Source organism: Vespa crabro, chromosome 8, assembly GCF_910589235.1.
Source record: "Vespa crabro chromosome 8, iyVesCrab1.2, whole genome shotgun sequence".
Classification (NCBI taxonomy): Eukaryota; Metazoa; Arthropoda; class Insecta; order Hymenoptera; family Vespidae; genus Vespa; species Vespa crabro.
The window spans coordinates 9,130,768-9,149,979 of NC_060962.1; the positions used below are offsets into that span (position 1 = coordinate 9,130,768).

At 36.5% G+C, this 19,212-nt stretch overlaps 2 protein-coding genes across 22 annotated transcripts in view; both read left to right on the plus strand.

Moving 5' to 3' along the window:
* Positions 1 to 294: 294 nt before the first annotated feature.
* On the plus strand, positions 295 to 15,842 carry LOC124426227 (glutamine--fructose-6-phosphate aminotransferase [isomerizing] 2-like). 5 transcript variants are annotated; one of them, XM_046967645.1, is made up of 14 exons: positions 295 to 1,321; positions 7,828 to 7,935; positions 8,436 to 8,525; positions 8,764 to 8,907; positions 8,987 to 9,153; positions 9,340 to 9,481; positions 10,695 to 10,718; positions 11,409 to 11,429; positions 12,491 to 12,648; positions 12,737 to 12,976; positions 13,060 to 13,503; positions 13,643 to 13,798; positions 13,878 to 14,006; positions 14,073 to 15,842. In XM_046967645.1, the coding sequence occupies exons 1-14, from the start codon at positions 1,315 to 1,317 to the stop codon at positions 14,316 to 14,318; spliced, it is 2,076 nt and encodes a 691-aa protein (XP_046823601.1). In that variant the 5' UTR covers positions 295 to 1,314; the 3' UTR covers positions 14,319 to 15,842. The 5 variants fall into 5 exon arrangements, with proteins under 5 accessions (XP_046823601.1, XP_046823600.1, XP_046823602.1 ...); XM_046967644.1 differs by lacking the exon at positions 295 to 1,321 and adding an exon at positions 5,774 to 5,935; XM_046967646.1 differs by lacking the exons at positions 295 to 1,321; positions 11,409 to 11,429 and adding an exon at positions 5,774 to 5,935.
* A 1,787-nt stretch (positions 15,843 to 17,629) lies between these two features.
* Positions 17,630 to 19,212, plus strand: part of LOC124426228 (calcium/calmodulin-dependent protein kinase type II alpha chain) — a 70,360-nt gene continuing 68,777 nt past the window's right edge. For 5 of the 17 annotated variants that reach the window (XM_046967650.1, XM_046967652.1, XM_046967653.1 and 2 more), the window contains exon 1: positions 17,630 to 17,953. In XM_046967650.1, the coding sequence (XP_046823606.1) occupies positions 17,889 to 17,953 (65 nt within the window). In that variant the 5' untranslated portion in view covers positions 17,630 to 17,888. The remainder of the gene's footprint in view (positions 17,954 to 19,212) is intronic. The other 12 variants (XM_046967656.1, XM_046967657.1, XM_046967658.1 and 9 more) reach the window with 6 other exon arrangements.

Below are 19,212 nucleotides of genomic sequence, written 5' to 3' on the forward strand. Positions count from 1 at the left end.
TATATATATATATATATATAAATTTTATTAATGACGATAGAGATATACGTTGAAAAGTCTGTGCGAGTAAATGTTCGAAAACGATAGAATTTAATTGACACGCGTAGATAGTGTTATCGTCGATCGTGATAATTATAAAATTATCGAGAAAAAGATTAGAGTCGGCGGGTTAATTCGAAAGAGTAAATAGGAAGATATACTACGTTATCGACGAAATCTAAAATCTTGTTACCATAGGAGCATTTTACGGTGGCGCACTCTAAAAGTACGGTCGATAATTTCTTATCCTCTCTGTACAGTTCTCTACGAGAAGACGCGGATGGTGGTGCGATTGAGGAGAGCCTCGCGAGAAAATAGCAAATGGAACATGAACGATCCTTCCTTTTACCACGTATCACCACATTCCGTTTGTTCTCGAACATTAATGAACGAACGATCGTTCGTAGGACGTATTTATTCGCGATAGAAAACTCGTTACGGGCTTTAATTCTCGTCGGTTAATGTATTTCAAGATGGCGACGACTTAAGAACAAACAAAATAGGCGTTGCTTCGAAGTTACGCAGTCGATATTCTTTATCATTAAGAGTCTGGGGTTCCTTCCCGATGATACGCGGACGCAGGCCACTTTGTAGTCGAAGTGAAAGGCGGCGGTGAAAGGCGGAGGAAGAGGGAGAGAGAGAGAGAGAGAGAGAAGATAGGACGACTGAAAATGGCCAAGGCGAATGACTCTCTTTGTATCGGTTGTTGCTGAAGAAAAAGCAACGGAGACACAATACGGCGCGGGAGAAAAAGAGAAAGGAAGAGAAAAAGAAAGAGAGAGAGAGACACAAAAGGTGTGCCGGTAGGGCGGCGGTTTGTGCGCGCGCACACGGTCAAGCAGCTACCACGAGAGATTGTGTTTGTATTGTGTGTACGTATCATAAGAACGATGTGCGCGGTATCGCGTGGCTCAGACCAACTTGGACCGTACATTTGAGCGGGACTTGGTGTTCGACCACGTACTTACCTACGTACATATACGATCGCGCTTTACTGCCAGCTGGAGAGTAGTTGACCTATCTAAAATCAGGAATTAAAGGATTACTTACTGTTTATCCCAACGTATAATAGATTGCCCAGTGGCTATCAATCGAGACTTTTAATTCGATCAAATTCATACGATTTCCTTTGATTCGCCGAATAGAACGGAGGAAGGAAACAAAAACAAAAACAGATAAAAAATAGAATAAAGGATAAAGAAAAAGAGAAAAAGAAAGAAACAAAAGAGGGAGAGAGAGAGAGAGGGGAAAAAAGAAAAAGAAAAATTTGACGACATGTGCGGTGAGTACTATTAACTTGACAATATTTTTCCTCTTATCGTATATATAACTATACGTATTAAATATACATATGTTTATGTACATATAGACGACGTCGTCTCGCTCGTTAGACGATGACGTGCAATTGAGAAATTGTCCTTTGTATCTTTTAGGCCATCAGTCCATCATCTCCTTATTTTTTTTTTCCTTTATTTATATTGTAAATTTCATTATTATATTTTTCTATTTTTCTTTCTTTCTTTCTTCTTTTTTCTTTCTGTCTTTTTTTTTTTTTTTTTTTTTTTATTTTTTTTTCTTCCAAGAAAGAAGGAAGTAGAGTTTCCTATCGCGAAGTAAGACCGACCTCCTTCCGTCTCGAGTGAGTTCGGTTTAAATACGAAGGGGGTCTTGGGGGACGCTTGGGGAGATCAAAGCTAGTCAACTAGCGGAAAACGTGTAGATAGTAGATAGATAAATGGATAGAGAGAGAGAGAGAGAGAGAGGATAGTCGATGACAGGCGGCGCGTAGGCGGTAAGCTTCATTTTTGTATTTTCTACAGTGCCGCATTAGTAAACGATGCTTCGAACGATCACCGAGATTGCGTCTGGCTTAATGGAAGTTTTTTTTCTTCTTCCGTTTCTTTTTCAAATTTGCGAGTGTTATCATTGCTTCATTTTTCTCTCTCCCCTCTCTCTCTCTCTCTCTCTCTCTCTACCCCTCCATCTACTTCTTTTTATCTCACACGTAAGCACGTACTCTTTTCTTTTTTCGATTCTCTTTCTCTATATAATATCCCTTTGAGATAATAAAACGACGATCAAAAAGTTTTTCGTTAATTCTGCTTTTATATGTTGCGTTCGTCCCACCAACGAGAGAGGAAACTAAATCCTCGCTAAAGAAATTCATTTGGGTCCTTGTTATCTGCGTAAGAACTTTTTCATCTTTTTTTTTCCTTTCTTTCTTTCTTTCTCTTCTTTTTTTTTTTCTTCTTTTTCTATTCTTTTATGTCTCGTAGTATTAGAAAACTCGATAAGGTAAAGATAAGGTTAACGATATTTCTGCGATCAAAATGGAATATTCGACGCGCTCGAGATTAATTGTATTATATTAATTTTGGGATAAAATTTATAAATGAATATTTCGACGTCAATTTCGTTGCATTGCTCGATGTCTACGATGCATGAATATGTATCATTTCACGTTGTTTTTAACGAGCCCTATTGGCCTTTGTTTATTTCTCGTTTAGAAGATGTCGAGTTACATTCTTCTAATCTGATTATTATTAATATTAATACTATTATTATTGTTGTTATTATTATTACTATTACTATAATTATTATTATAGTTTATTTGGTGCTGTAGATAAATCTTAATAGATTGTTTAGATCAAGGAAAAGCATTCCTCGATAAATGCGCACTTGAATTCTTATTAATAACTTATCGATAGAGTATATACTATTAGCTAATACAGATATACAAACTTTTGCTATAACGAAGGTTTTAATGAAAAAGAAAAAAAAAAAAGAAAAAAAAAAAAACAAAAGAGTCGAAGGTGTCGGAATTTAGATAAGAATCAACGACGTTCGCAAAGATAGTAGAAACTTTTTTTTTTTTTTTTCTTTTTTTTTCCTTTTTTTCAAGAACACGTAGAGTTGATTACTGCCCCTCGGATAAGAGTCCCCCCGCCTCTTCCTCTTTCTCTTCCTTTTTCTAATTTTTATACTCCGACGCATACTTTATCTTTCTTTTCTCTTTTTCTTTTTCTTTTTTCTTTAAAGTAAAAAAGAAAAGGAACGTAAATATGCGAATGTTGTCTATTCAACGATGTGTAACTTTTATTGATTAATAGTCGACGTAATACTTGGCGTAAATTATCGTCCAATGTCGTTCGATCGAAACCTAAGAACAATTAAATTAGAATTATGAACGTACGTACGTAAAGTCCAACCTTCAAATAATATGCAAAATAATAGATGACATTTAATACACGAGAGAGTTTTGAGGACATTTAATTTTTTTTCTTCCTATCTTCTTTTCTTTTTTTTTTCTTTTTTTTTGTTTTTTGAGATCATCATTCCGAAAGTCTATAAACTTTCTTTTCGATGTTTTATAATAAAATTCCTGGAGAATGAGAGAGAGAGAGAGAGAGAGAGTTAAAAGTAATATCGCTACATTACGAAATTAAATTATGTAAGACATTTTTAGTCGTAGTAATAAGATGTTCCCAATCGCTTCTATTACCGGCGAAAGTATTTTATTAAAATTTAATATCCAATGTACTTCACGAAGAAAATAAAATAGAAACTATCGATGTGGCCTAAAAAGAGAAAGGAGGGAAAGAAAAATTCTTTGGCTCTTTTGTAACATTTGCAATTCGTTATCAGTGAAAAAATTCGAGTAAGATGGAAGTGTAATGATTAAATTTTATATACTTTGGCATTCTTTAGTCTCTCTCTTCTTTTTTGTTTCTGTACACACTCTCTCACTTTCTCTAACTCTAAAGATACATCTTTTTAAAAGGTTGAAATTCCAAAGAGAATCGAAATCGACGACCGACGAAGCTCGTGACCTTTTCCTTAATCAAGTAATCGACGTACGTACGAATGTACCTACATGGATGGATTGAATAGATGAACAGATGGACGGATAGATGAATGAATGGTTATAAAAATGATATATGTACAAGTGAACTTTCGTTGCAGAAAATTTCATCATCCGCGTCATCCTTCTTGTGTTTCAAGTTAAATCGTGACGATAGTGTTTCGAAAACATTTCGTATTAAATGAACACTGTAGAAATATCTAATATTTATTGATAAATAAATAAAAATATATATATATATGTGTATATATATATATATATATCGCAGAAACTCGTTTTAGATAGCGTTCGATGTTTCGTTATTAGTATTTAATGAACGGATTTCCCGCGATTGAGAAATAATATTCAAGTTGGAAACTAATATTCTACATTCAACGAACGTCCATTTTTAAGAATACATATTTTATAACTAAAACTCAATTCGATTCGACGATCGTACAAAAATGTATTACTCGTCAGATAGGTTTTATTTCATTTGAATTTCATATCGTCATGTCCGCGTCAGCCGTCCGTAATTTTTCTAACAAGGATATTTGATTTGCAATAAAGATCATCGACATCGATGCTAATGTTTTTACCTTTTCTCTTTTCTTTTTCTTTTTTTCTTCCTAGCTTAAAATTTTTCAAAACAAATTTTACATTCGAGGAATAGAATAGAATCAAGAAGATTTTATTCTAAGGACGGTATAATATGCCACGTTGCAAAGTAGTTATATCTTCGATGGTATTTCGACTATTCGTTGTCGTTCGAGATATACAACAACATGATCGAGTGAAAGTTTCCTCGCGGCGTACCCGAAACCGAACGAGCTTGCTACCGTGACATTTAGATTATACACTCAGACAGAGGCATAGAATACAAACACCCTGGCAAACCTCCTCGGAGGACATGGAATTCTTATATTTTTTGCATCCTTTCCTTTCTTTCATTTTTCTTTCCATCTTTTTTCTCCGTGACTAAAAGAGAATTCGAAAACCAGATTGTTGTTTGTCCAATCCATTGGAAATTTCGATTGGTCACCGAAATTATTGTCCTTGATCGTTAGACGACGATTTCGAGGAGACAATATTTTTTTTTCGCGAAGAAAAGATGAAGGAAAAAAAAAGAAAAAACAAAGAGAGAAAAAGAAAATAAAATGGAACAATGGCCGTAACAATCGTAGAGCATTCAAAGTATTTTGTGTCAGTGGGTCGAAAGGTCAAGTTCGTCTATCGGTTCGTCTGGCCTAATAGAAAAAGATCGTGACACATCGTCTGCTTCTAACGTCCTAGACTCCCCTCTTTTCTTTTCGGTCGTTAAACCCCCCCCCCCCTCCCTCTCAATTCAAACCGAAGACAAAGTTGTTCCCTCTCACGAAAAGATTCGAAACCGCTATGCGCGTAGATCGCAGATCTCCGTAAGATATATTCTTTTCCTAAAAATCTTCGAGATTTGCTTTTCGCATTGATGATACTGAACTCTGAGATAAGTGCTCGAGGAAGATAAAGTTAAACTCGTTGAAAACAATCTTGTTCGATTTGATGAGTCCGAATGATTTTTTTTCTAACGATTTTATAATGACTTTATATCTTTTTAACAAGGTACGATATGGTTATCGATCATTTAAAAACCTAACTCCTATCTATCTATTGGTATAAAAGAAAAGTAATATCCGGTAAATCATAGTGATTAATCCGAATGTAATCCTTGCGATTAGCGATTACAGCAATAATAATTATTTCACGATAGATTTTTTCTTTCTCTCAATCGATACGATGACGACGGCGACGCGTTACTATCGATAAGACCTATCATTCTTTAACGCAGGGAAGTAGTATAAGAAAATTTCCTTCTATCGTATTACTCGAGCGTGCTAGTACAAAAGCTTTTCAATTGTTACCGATCGACTCAATTGTTAACTACTGGCTCTTCGGACGAAATCGATTAGATCGGGTTAGACGAGTTAGATACGCGGACGAGCACATAGATATTCGACTCGATTATATATTTACTAATTGATAATTTTTTTTTCACCTTCGACATGACCGATGGGGGTAAGTTTCGACATTTTCTTTTATAAGGGGGGGAGGGAGAGAGAGAGAGAGAGAGAGAGAGAGAGAAGGAAAGTACATTTTTTAGAACAAAAAAAAAATAGAATACAACGAAACACAATTTTAATTTAATTCTCTGGCAAGCAAAACTTTTTCTATTAAAGTAATTATATAGTTTATCTCACAAATGTATTTACCACGAATGACGTTAACAAGGGTCTGCTATCTTCTTTTCCTTAAGGAAAGTCATCCAAAGGTCATATTGTATACACATTAGTTTAGGATAAAATTGATTTGGAAATAAGAACGTAGCGATCTCTTATCGATCGTGTTATTGTCTAGTCTATTTATCTTCAACGGTCGTATTACTTTCGAATCGATTAGTTAAATTGCATTGTTATAATATTAATAAATTATTTATACCAGAAGGACAATTTCATACATTTACATTTACATATACATAGGAACGAAACATGACCAATATAATAGTTTCGGGTAATAGTAAGTCTCCTTCGACACTTCTCGACTTTCCCTTTCACTAACGCATACAAATGTGCCTACAAGATTTGTTAGTTTCTTTCTTTGTCTCTTCTGGTGTTCACAGGTCGCAAAGGTGCTTTACCGCCGTACGACATACATACTATACGTATCATATATATGTATATACATGTACATGCGTAAATACTTATATTAATGCTCTCTCTCTCTCTCTTTTTCTTTCTCATGGGCGTCGGCTTTTTTGCGCTTTGAAAAAAAAAAAAGCGCCTGCGATTTCATATCGGCCTTTGTTCTGTTGCTTTTACGTATTTTAGCCGAAAAAAAAAAAACAACTCAGGAGTACCGTTTCCCATTCCGGAATGTTGTCTGAGGCTCTCGCGTTCGTTAAATCGAATTCCACTTTCTCGTACTATCAAAATGACGACCTTCGTAAACAGCAGAGATTCGTGATGCAAAAACACTTTGGTTTGCGATCGTTGATTTATCGAGCGTATTCATTAAATATGCATTTTATATATAATATATTATATATAATATTTTATATATAATAATAACATATTAATATTCATCAAATGCATTCGGGAAGAAAAATTTTATGATTTATTTGTTTATTTATTTATTTATTATTTCGTTTTTCCTTAAAAAAGAAAATAGACTTTTATTAATATACACGTGGAGATGACATATCGAATTTTATTTGTACAAAGTAATGCGAATCCTTGAAAGTTTAATCCGGACTTCCTTAATATTGCGATTGTAAATTTATATGCAAACGAATGGAATATAAAAATACGTTCGCAAAATGAAACTTTATTAATTATTTTTCTTTTGTTCTTCTATTTTAATTTTTCTTTCTCTTCGAAAATATATTTTTTCAATACATCTGCTGGATCAACCAACGTATTCAATTTTATTTTCGCAAAATAACGTGTTTGAATCCATTATTAAATTTTAGTCCGGGATTCCTTAATATTACGATCGTAAATTTGTATGGAATGAATTGAATATAATAATACGTTCGCAAACAAAAATGTATTAATTTTTCTCTTTGAAAAAAGAGGAATATATGTACTGTATATATATATATATAATTTTTTTAAATATATAAACTAAGTCAATGCATTGAATTTTATTTTTGCAAAATAAAGCAATTTTGAATTTGTATCATAGAAAGTCTGATTTGGAGTCTTTTAATAAGCAATATCATTCTAAAACAACATTCTAAAAGTTGGCGCAGCAGCAAATTGTACGGGTCGATATTCGAGCTCTTTTACGCTACCCCCGATATACATACGCGTACACGAAAGTATAAACTTACACACACACACACACACAAATATATATATATATATACACAAAATACATATTTCACTAATTATAGATTCACTGATTTACAGGAATATTCGCTTACCTTAACTATCTAACGCCGAAAAGTAGGAAGGAGATTTTGGAGCTTCTCGTAGGTGGATTGAAAAGATTGGAATACCGTGGATATGATTCTGCAGGTAATTAAATAAATGATTAAAATAATTATGATAATTCTTAATTGAAAATTTAAATGAACAATATATCGAAATAAAATGAAATGAAATAAAAAAAGAAAAAGAAAATGGCTATAAACGTATGTATGTATTTATAATGCGCGTACTACATAACTATACTAATATATACGTCATAAACTTTTATTTTGTGGTTTAAGCGTTAATATTTGTAACATGTAATAAGATCCATCGAATGCAACGCGTGTCCTTGCTTTTCCTGTTCAGTTATTTAGTAATAATAAATGGGACCAACCTCGGTTTGCCTTCTAGAGACTCGTATTGCGGTTTTACAATTTTTCGGATCGAATTGCTCGTTCGATCCACGACGATTAAACGGCGTTTTAAATAATAATAATAATAATAATAATAATAATAATAATAATAATAATAATATAATAATAATAATAATAATAATATAAAATGATACGTAGATATGTAGGAAATCATATTAAATTAATTTTCAGGCGTTGCCCTTGATTCAGCCGGGGGAAAAGATATTTCCATCATCAAAAAAACTGGAAAGGTCAAGGCACTGGAAGAGGAAATCTTTCACCGTAAGTGGCGACATTTGTTTGTTTATTTTTTTTTTCTTCTCCTTCTTTCACCATTGAAGGACGTTTTACCTTATTTATCGACATGCACATAATCGCTTTGAACGCGGGAAAATACTTGTCCTTTCTCACATACAGCAGTCCGCGTTTGCTATTAATAGTCAAAGAAGCTATTTACGTACTTCCATTCATCAAGTCGTTCTTTTTTAATAGCTTTTTTTTCTTCTATGGCACATTGCAGGTACCGACGTTGATTTTGAATCTAAAACCGATAGTCACGTTGGCATTGCCCATACGCGTTGGGCTACTCACGGTGTACCATCCGAAGTGAATTCGCATCCTCAACGATCCGATTTCGAGCATAGCTTTGTCGTTGTTCACAATGGTAATATTATCGTGTTTATTAATTTTAAAAGAAGAAAATAATATTGGCTTTTCGATCGTAAAACATTTTGTCAAATCAGGTATCGTGACGAATTACAAAGAAGTAAAGACCTTGTTAGAGCAAAGGGGATACGTTTTCGAGAGCGAAACCGATACCGAAGTGATTGCCAAATTAATTCATCATCTTTGGAACATTCATCCAGGATACTCTTTCCGTGAACTTGTAGAGCAAGTTGTACAACAAATCGTAAGTTTTGTTATAATGTAATTACAAGAAATATTATTTACATTATATTAATAAGTTCATTCATAGTTATTATCATACAATGGTAAATAATAGTTATTAACGTCTAAATGCTGACACGCGAAAATGATTTATTCTGTTGATACAAACGAATGACAAAGATGCTCAAAGAGAATGGTTTTGTCGTAGGAAGGGGCATTTGCATTGTGTTTCAAGAGCAAACATTTCCCAGGCGAGTGCGTAGCTACAAGAAGAGGCTCGCCTCTTCTCGTTGGTATCAAAACGAAAACAAGATTGGCCACCGATCACGTGCCCATTTTATATGGCAAAGGTGAGTCCTATGGAAAAAACAGTTTTTCCTTCTTTATGGCAAATCAATTTAAAACGTCTCAATAATTGCACGAGATTAAATATCGAAACGATGGTGGACCACCAACGCAGGGTCAATAGTTGCGAGAGATAGCAAATATGATGCGCTATTACTTTTTTTTTCTTCATCTCTTTTTTTTCATTCTTTCTTTCTTTCCCCTTTTTTCTTCTTCTTCTTCTTTTAATCGAACCTCTTTGCTCTACGATTCGCGTTTCCATTCGATCGCCTATGATAATTTGACATTGGTTAAAACAAAGGACAAAGGTGAGCCGTTCCAAAAGGTGAGCTGTTTTACCAATTAATAATAATTTATTATACAAATGTATTTACAGATTATTATTTGTTTTTCTTTTCCTTTGTTTTTTTAATACGACAAAAATTAAGTAGTACTTTATTTAGATATAGCTTTATATAACTTGGATCGAAGATAATCGATCATCGGATAATGATAAATTTCGACGATCATTATTTGCATGTAATCTAATAGTTAATCCAATTTTCTCATGGGATTTCATTTTCCATTAACTTTGACTCGTTACTAATAGAACACGCTTCTTCTAAACACGCGATTACCAAAGAAAATGACAGTGCTAACGTGATCGTCTCGATACACCTTATTGAAAATAACGATTCTCTTTCGTATTTCATAAAGTAATAACTCTATATCCTTTTTGTAATATATTTACATATACAGCTAGTATGTAGAGGAGTATAACATAAAAGTTGATATGTGTGTGTTTCTTAACATAGAGTAAAGAAATTGATTCGTTATCATTTGTTAAGCTACGTTGTTTTTGCTGCGTTAGATGTAAGAAATTAACAATTTGGGATTCTCTTTATATCTTATTTATTATTATTATTATTATTATTATCATTATTATTATTATTATTTTCTTTTTTTTTTTTTAATTAATCAATTTCAACAAAATGCATGACAAATAATTCTCGTTTTTATAAAAAAAAAAAAAAAAAATCTTTATTTATTTATTTGTTTACTTACTTCTTCTATTTTTATTTCTTCTTCTTCTTCTTCCTCTTTGTAATTTTTATATATCGTCAACCGCACGCAGACTTCTTCTCCTCGAGTGAATTTTTAATATGGATATTATACGAGTGTTTCTTTTGCATGAACATCTTCTTCCGGTTTTGTTCTACAACTTTTCATCCCAAACAGATGACCCACAACCCGCGAGCAAAGGTATATGTTCTCAATATAAATAACTCTGTTTTGCTCTGTAGACAGCTTTGGCTTGATTATATATACATACATACATACATACATACATACATATATACATGCATACATGCGTGCATAGGTACGTATATATTTTACATTTGTATGTATGTATATCAGGGGTCCCCAAACTTAACGACAAATGATGATTCATGTGAGAGCTTTCGAAGTAACAGACCGGACGGTTAAAGACATGTCCCTTATACCTTACAGGTATTTCAATGTCCAAGAAAAACATCCGCCGGTCAAAAGAAAATCTTTGGTGCTCTAGTTTGAGGATTCCTGGCATAGAGTCGAACTCCATTAAGGAGGTCGCAAAAAAAAAATATATTGCGAACCCTTACAAATTTTATTTATTTTTTTTTTGTGTTATACTTTTAGTAATCCTTGGAATATTCGTTCTGTGTTACTCGAAGCATACTCGCCTGCTGTGTCCTTTTTAACGTGTGTTTTATTTTTCTTATACATATATATATTTTTTTTTTTTTTTTATTTTTCATTTTGTACATATCTAATTGTCATGTGTATATATATATTTTTATTATTTTTCTTTAAATTATGTTATACTTTAGTTCGTAATACCTCGTATTACTCATTTTTACTAATGATTTTGTTTTCTTTTTCGTTTCCCTCTCTACAATCCAATCCGTGCAGAAGGTGACACGTCGTCTCAAGGTATATCATTTTTTCATTTAAGTTTATGCTTCTATCGTTGCTTATTTGTTTGTTAAATTGGTTAAGGGTAACATTTCATATTACTGGCCGACCATGGAAAATGCACGAACGACTATGTACTTAATTGGCCGCTAGTAACCATGATCTCACAATTACGCGCACGTTTTGGTTCCTTACATGATTGTTTCATGGCTAAATGATGTTAAAAGGAAAGTAGTCATGATTGGTGAGTTCTTGAAAAATAAAAAATATCTATGTACTCCTCGTGGTACTCTGTTACATGTCGGTATATTACGCTTCGTTTCATCCGATATTGCTGTCACTAATCGGTGAAGTATAACACACTGAATATACATAAAACGTTTAAGCATATTTTGACAAAAAACCTATGCCGGTTAAAACTATGAAAGCGATATATGCGATATATTATATTATTAGACACGTATATATTATATATATATACATATATCGTTGAATTATGCCTGTCACGTTACGAACCAGCCTGGTGTTGGGCTTCATGAAAGAAGGAAAGCAGCAGAACGACAAAGTAGACTAACTGGTAAATTATTATGCTCTCTCTGTCTCTCTCTCTCTCTCTCTCTCTCTCTCTCGCCCCCAACTCTATTGGTAAATATATGGAGACTATACGTCCCATCGTTTACGTGTAAACGATACTTTAATACATTGATTTCCCCTTTGCTGGTATACGCACGTACATATGATCGTTTTAAATCGTTTACACGTCGTTGAAATTCACAATCGTTTAACAAACTATTTTATCTTATCTTTAACACGATAACATTTATTATTTCTTCGGTATAAAATATAAAATATCATTTAGTAGGGAGAGAGAAATACACATATGGTAGAAAATTTAACATAATTTATGAAGAAGAGAGAAAAAGAGACAAAAAGAAATTAAAAAGTAGAAAAAAAGGCTACAAAGTTACTCGATGTACGAAATGACGAATTATGTCGTCTTTCGTGAAGGTGGAAAAAAGAAAAAAGAAAATAAAAAAGAAAAATTCGATCGACTAAAGATAAAAATGATTAAATCTCAGATCATCGTCCTCATGGCCGCAATGCCGAGCTTCCTGTGATACCTCGAAGCGAGAGTACGTCCGAGTTTCAGCCTTTGGAAGACAAAGAGGTCGAGTACTTTTTTGCATCCGACGCCAGTGCCGTGATCGAGCACACCAATCGTGTCATCTTCCTCGAGGTAATATTTTCTCTCGATTATTTTTCATCCCTTTCACAAAATACGATTTACGTTCAACGAGAAAATAAGTACAATGTATCGTTTAAAGGACGACGATGTGGCTGCCGTTAAAGAAGGAGCTCTCAGTATCCATCGACTCCGTCGTTACCTGGATGATCCTCATGCGAGAGAGATCACGACCCTTAAAATGGAAATTCAACAGATCATGAAGGGTAATTACCAATATTTCATGCAAAAGGAGATATTTGAACAGCCTGAATCGGTGGTGAACACGATGAGAGGACGTTTGAATTTCCAAGACAACTCTGTAACATTAGGTGGCATCAAGGTAAAATTATTATCTTCCTTCGATTACATAAAATAATAAAATAATGTTGAACTTGGCTTATGATATATACATATTTTTTTTAGGATTATATTCCCGAGATAAAGAGATGCAGACGGTTAATGCTTATCGGGTGTGGTACGAGTTATCACTCTGCCATTGCGACGAGGCAATTACTCGAAGAATTAACCGAACTCCCTGTAATGGTCGAATTGGCCTCAGACTTTTTGGATAGAAATACTCCAGTTTTTCGGGACGACGTGTGCTTTTTTATCTCGCAATCGGGCGAAACCGCTGATACCTTAATGGCATTGAGATATTGCAAAGGTCGAGGAGCTTTGATCGTCGGTATCACAAATACCGTTGGTAGTAGTATTTGTCGAGAATCGCATTGCGGTGTACACATTAATGCTGGCCCTGAGATCGGTGTGGCCAGTACAAAAGCATACACTTCTCAGTTCATTTCGTTGGTAATGTTTGCATTGGTCATGAGCGAGGATAGAATCTCTCTCGGTGCGAGACGTCAGCAGGTACTTGTTTCCCTCCCCCCCCCCCTCTCTCTCTCTCTCTCTCTCTTTCTCTCTCTTCACCTATATCGTCATTCGAATTAAGATCTGATCGCAATAGACCCTTCGAGGAGATTTCATTGACGATTTATATTTGAAATAGATCATAGAGGGATTGAAGAATTTGGACAAGCTGATTCGGGAGGTTTTGAAATTGGACGACGAGGTGAAGGAATTGGCAAAGTCCTTGTTCCAACATAAGTCTCTTTTGATCATGGGTAGGGGATATAATTTTGCCACGTGTATGGAAGGTGCCTTGGTAAGCAACGACTGATCTATCTTCATCTTTTGGATAATGTTTATTTTCATTTGTTGTTTCTTTTTTTTTCGATTTGAAGAAAGTGAAAGAATTGACCTACATGCACAGCGAAGGAATTATGGCGGGTGAATTGAAGCACGGACCCTTGGCTCTGGTCGATGATTCGATGCCCGTAATCATGATCGTTATGAGAGATCCTGTATACGTGGTAAGTTCGTCGATCGGTCGTGTCTCTTTGAATCTTCCTCTAATACGATTATTGTTTTATTTTTAGAAATGCATGAATGCTCTGCAACAAGTAACGGCACGCGAAGGCAAGCCTATCGTCATTTGCGAGGAAGGAGACAAGGAAACGAAGTCATTTGCGTATAAGGCACTCGAAATACCAAAAACTGTCGATTGCCTACAGGGTATCCTTACTGTCATCCCTATGCAATTGTTATCTTTTCACATTGCCGTTTTACGTGGCTGCAACGTCGATTGTCCACGTAATTTGGCAAAATCCGTTACCGTCGAGTAAAGGGTCATTAAATCGATCCTTTCGACGAGTAGTTAAGCAGATGGGGGGAGAGAGAGAGGGAAGAGAGGTCGTGCGACGAACTTGAAATTTCTAATCTTTCAAAAGCACAGAGTATTTATCCATCGGCAATAAACGATCATTCCGATCGTTTGTTCGTATTATAGGACTCGTTGTACGATTACAAAATAGGACAACCACGTTGTCGTTTATAAGGACAACAAATTTTTCATGATTCTTTTTCTCTCAAGGACCAACAGGGCTGTGCATTTAATCGACGCGTCGAGTTCGAAAGTAATTTTTCAATGGCGAATCGAACGTATGTAATACGGTTGATTCGAATCTCGGGTATAATGCAATATGATGAAGTATGATATAGAATACTTTCGAGTTACTGTACCGACGATACGACCAGGATTTTGAATACTTCGTAATAAGTAAGCGAACGAACCATAGCTGTGGGATCGCATAAATTTATAACAGAGAGATAAACATTCTTTTACATTTTCCATTTGTACATTTGTATTGAAGGAATAATTTCAATTATTGCATTTACGGAAATAAGAAGACTGTATAATCCATAAATCGTTATTATTCTTTGTTTCGTACGACACATGTGATATTATCGATTAGAACGTGTTTTATGAGAGACTGCGAAAAAGATTTTTACACTCGAGGCGATCGTTACGAAATCCTCCGTAGATCGGTCTTCTTTTTACGTCACATTGAAAATGATTTTGCATAAGTACGCGAGTTTATTCGAAATTATAGCCAAATCGTTCGTACGATTAAAATCGATCGTTGAAATATCGCATGTCATCCCAATTGATCACCGATGAAAGGCTAACTCATTACGCGTTTGAGCGGACAAGGTAGAGTAAGAGAATTTTTAAGTAATTATATAGATAAGTCATTAACAAACACGAGCATAGACGTAGAACGTCATTTTATACCGAAAACAAATTTTCACGAATATAAGACGGATATATAGCTCTTATCGATTTTGATCCCCCTAATAAAAAAAAAAAAAAAAAAAAAAAAAAAAAAAAGGACGGACCATTGCGATCAGACGACTTTGACTCTTTTGTATGTGGGAAAGAATTTCACGAATTTGTTGTATTTTTAAGTGATTCCTATTAAGAACAGAACCTATATTTTCCAGAAATCTTTCGTATAAGAAAATATGATTTTTAGAAACAGATATTACCATATGTGCACAATCGATATTTACCATTATACGCATAAACATATTTTATCTTTGTTATTTAAATTACTTATGGAGTTTGTAATCACTCATTCTTGATTTAAAATCATTAGGATCGTTCAAACTTGCGAATAAAAACTTGCATGCTATGAGAAATTAAAAAGAAACACGCGTTTGCTAATATTTCGTGAAAGGGTCTGCTGAAGGATGTTTGTTACTTCTAATGCGAACCGTTTGATTACACACACACACACACACACACACACACAGAGAGAAGGGATGTATAAGTGATCAATAAAAGTTATTATAGTCATAAAGTTAAATTTTACTATTTCAATGATACTTTTATTATCGCTTAATCCATTAATTTTCAGAGCTTTAGAGGTTATGTTAGATTTATATTTAAAATCGGTTTTTCTTTCTAGCACGCATTCTCCACGGAGAAAGAGGATCGATTTGAAATAAGAACGAATGAAAGAGGAAACATAGTGAATAATAATTACAAAACATCAAGGATCATTTATAAAAATAATAAAATATAAAAATATCGATTCCTTTCCAACATTATTATTTTTCACGTGTCACGTTCCATATGTTACTTCGTTCTCGGCCTTGACGTCAAATCGTATTGCATCGGTTTTTGTCGTTTCGTATGAAGTTCGATACCGTCGGTTCGTGCAAAAACAATTTTACCTCGCGCGATATTCAAGACGCGGGAAATCAGGAAAAATATGAAAGTTGTCGTTGGCGCGTAATAAATATCTAGGAAAGAACAATTTTGAATTTCGAGAAAAATTTTGCCGAAAGACTACGATTAATTAATTCATCTTTCGTTAGTCCACGTCGTTTAATTAATCATTATAATAGGAAAGGTAAATTTCATTGAATATTCATTTTGAACGTTTAAATCTAACCCTTGTTAAGATTTTTAAACGACTATTGGCTAAGCGTTGATCCATGTCGACGTTCATTTACAATGATCAGGAAGCATCGTTCGTTTGCACATTACCAACGCGATTTGTGGGGATTCGATGCGAGAATAGCAACGACAGAGAGAGAGAGAGAGAGAGAGAGAGAGATACGCGTGGTCATCGCCATTACCGACGGTAACGCGAGGCAGTAGTGGCGGCCAAAGACTAAAGGACCGCCTGGTTGCTGTTCGATGGCAAGGGAGGGGAGAAGGAGTACTACGGGAGTCAGTCGACGATCTGCCGGCCGAGAGCGCGGATGCGTCGGACGAAATTGTAGTCGTCGTACGGTGCATCGCAGAGATTATTATTCGCTCGGCACGTTCGCCCTTTCAACCCTCTCTCCTGAGAGCACCGCAAAATAATAATAATAATAATAACAATAATAATAATAATAATAATTATAATAATCGCTCTCGGCACGTCGTTATTCTCCAACGTCGTCGTTTTCGTCGTTGTCGAATATCATCGTCACTGTCGTTGTCGTCGTCGTCGTCTTCGTTATCGTCGTCGTCGTCGTCCTTGCCGTGGTAAACGTTCTCCTTGTCTCTCATAATTATCGTCGTTGCTGTTGCGAACGGAGAGAGGGGATAAAGAGTGATAGAGGGGGAAGGAGAAAGAGAGGGAAGAAGCGGAGAAGCAAAGGCGCCACCCCTGAGTGGTAAAGTCTTTCCGCCCAACCAACCCTGTCGTGAAAGAAAGAGAGAGGAAGCTTGCCAACCGTAGGGGCAAAACTAACGAATTAGAAGGAAACGAACGAACGAACGAACGAACGAACGAACGATCGAACGAACGAATAAACGAACGAATAAACGAACGAATAAACGAACGAATAAACGAACGAACGAACGAACAAACGAACGAAGGAAAGAAGGAAGGAAGGAAGGAGCGAACGGGCGTGCGAACGAGCGCTATTCTGCCAGCGCCACGGCGATTCCCCTCTATCGATCGAATTTGACCTGCGAAGTTTCCCCTAGCGTCGACGGTCTCACCGCCGTCGTTCGCCACCACCGCCGCCGCCGTCGTCGTCGTCGTCGTCGTCGTCGCGTCGCCGCCGTTGTCGTCGTTCGCCGTCGCCTTCGTCGTTTCTCGTCGTTGTCGTTGTCGTTGCTGTTGTCGTCGTTGACGTCGTTGCCGTCGCCGTTGCCGTTGCCGTTTACGCCGCCGCCACCACCACCACCACCACCACCACCACCACCACCACCACCACCACCGCCGCCGCTACCGCCGCCGTCGTCGTCGCCGCCGTCGTCGTCGTCGTCGTCGTCGTCGTGTGTGCGGTTAGTGTGACACAGCCGAGCAGTGCTGGCTATCGTACACTTGGATCCACCGGCGTGCCCGACTGATTAACAGACACACACACACACACATACACACCTATACAGGATTAACGCGCTCGGCATGGCTGCCCCAGCCGCCTGCACGCGGTTTAGTGACAACTATGATCTCAAGGAGGAACTCGGCAAGTAAGTGCCCTTTCCTTCGTCTCTTTTACTTTCTTTCTTTATTTTTCTTTTCTTTTTCTATTTCTTCTATTTTTTTATCGTTTTTTTTTTTTTTTATTCTTTATGATCCATCCATATCTCCTCCCCCGAGGAGAGTAGGTAGGGGATCGTCTGTATAAAGAGTTACACCCTTCGAACGTTCGCCGGTGTGTACGATCGATCGATCGTCGCTTATCTCCGCTACCACGGATAAACGGGAGAGATCGTTTGCTCTCCTTAATCCGTAGATAATCTATCTATAATACTCGTTACAATCGAGAATACGAAACATTCTATCCGTTTGGTCCTGCGTATAAAAGAGAGAGAGAGAGAGAGAGAGAGAGAGAATGTGAGAAGAAAACAACTTATATATAGGTATAAGAGAAAAAGAGAGAGGAAAAAAGATTTTGAAATGTTTCACGTTTGATAAATCGACGACGTTTATTCATTCGAAGCAACGCGTCGTAGGTAAAGAGAGCGGGCATCGCCTTGCGACGGTACGTGCCTAGCAGCAGACGACGGCGACGACGGCGACGACGACGACGACGACGACGACGACGACGCGCCGCGTCGCGTCGGCCATGACCGTACTCCGTCGCCTCTCTCTCTCTCTCTCTCTCTCTCTCTCTCTCTCTCTTCCGTATATGCCTGAGTGTGTACATCTTTCTCGCCGCAGCTGCCCCCTTTCCTCCACCGAAAGCAGCAGGTTCTCTACTCTCTCTCTCTCTCTCTCTCTCTCTCTCTCTCTCTCTCTCTCTCTCTCTCTCTTTTTCTGCGTCTGTGTACCGATCGGGTCTCTGTTCGCGTAAGTTAAAGCAACTTCCCCGCGCCTTGTCTTATTTCTCGTCTATCTATATTTAAGCGTCACGGCTCCCGTAGGCGCTCCAACGCTATATATAAAACGTTCGGGGCGCCTGCTACTAACTCGACGATGCCGTTACCGACCTCGGTGGTACTCCTCCTCCTCCTCCTCGTCCTCTCCTTCGTTAGTTACCACTGTAACTATTGCGTTTCGTATCCTAAGCGCTTCTCGTACCAATCGTCGATCGAAAGAGGGGGGTTGGTAGGGGGAACCCCGTCGACGCCAATGAGAACGCATTCGAACGATCCGGCGGCGGATCTTTGCAACGACGAATCGATATATAGAGCCACTTTACGCATATTCCTCGTCGAGTAATTACTTATCGATCTTACTTTCTCTGCTCTTTCTTCTTTCTTTTTTTTTTTTCCTCTCTTATTTA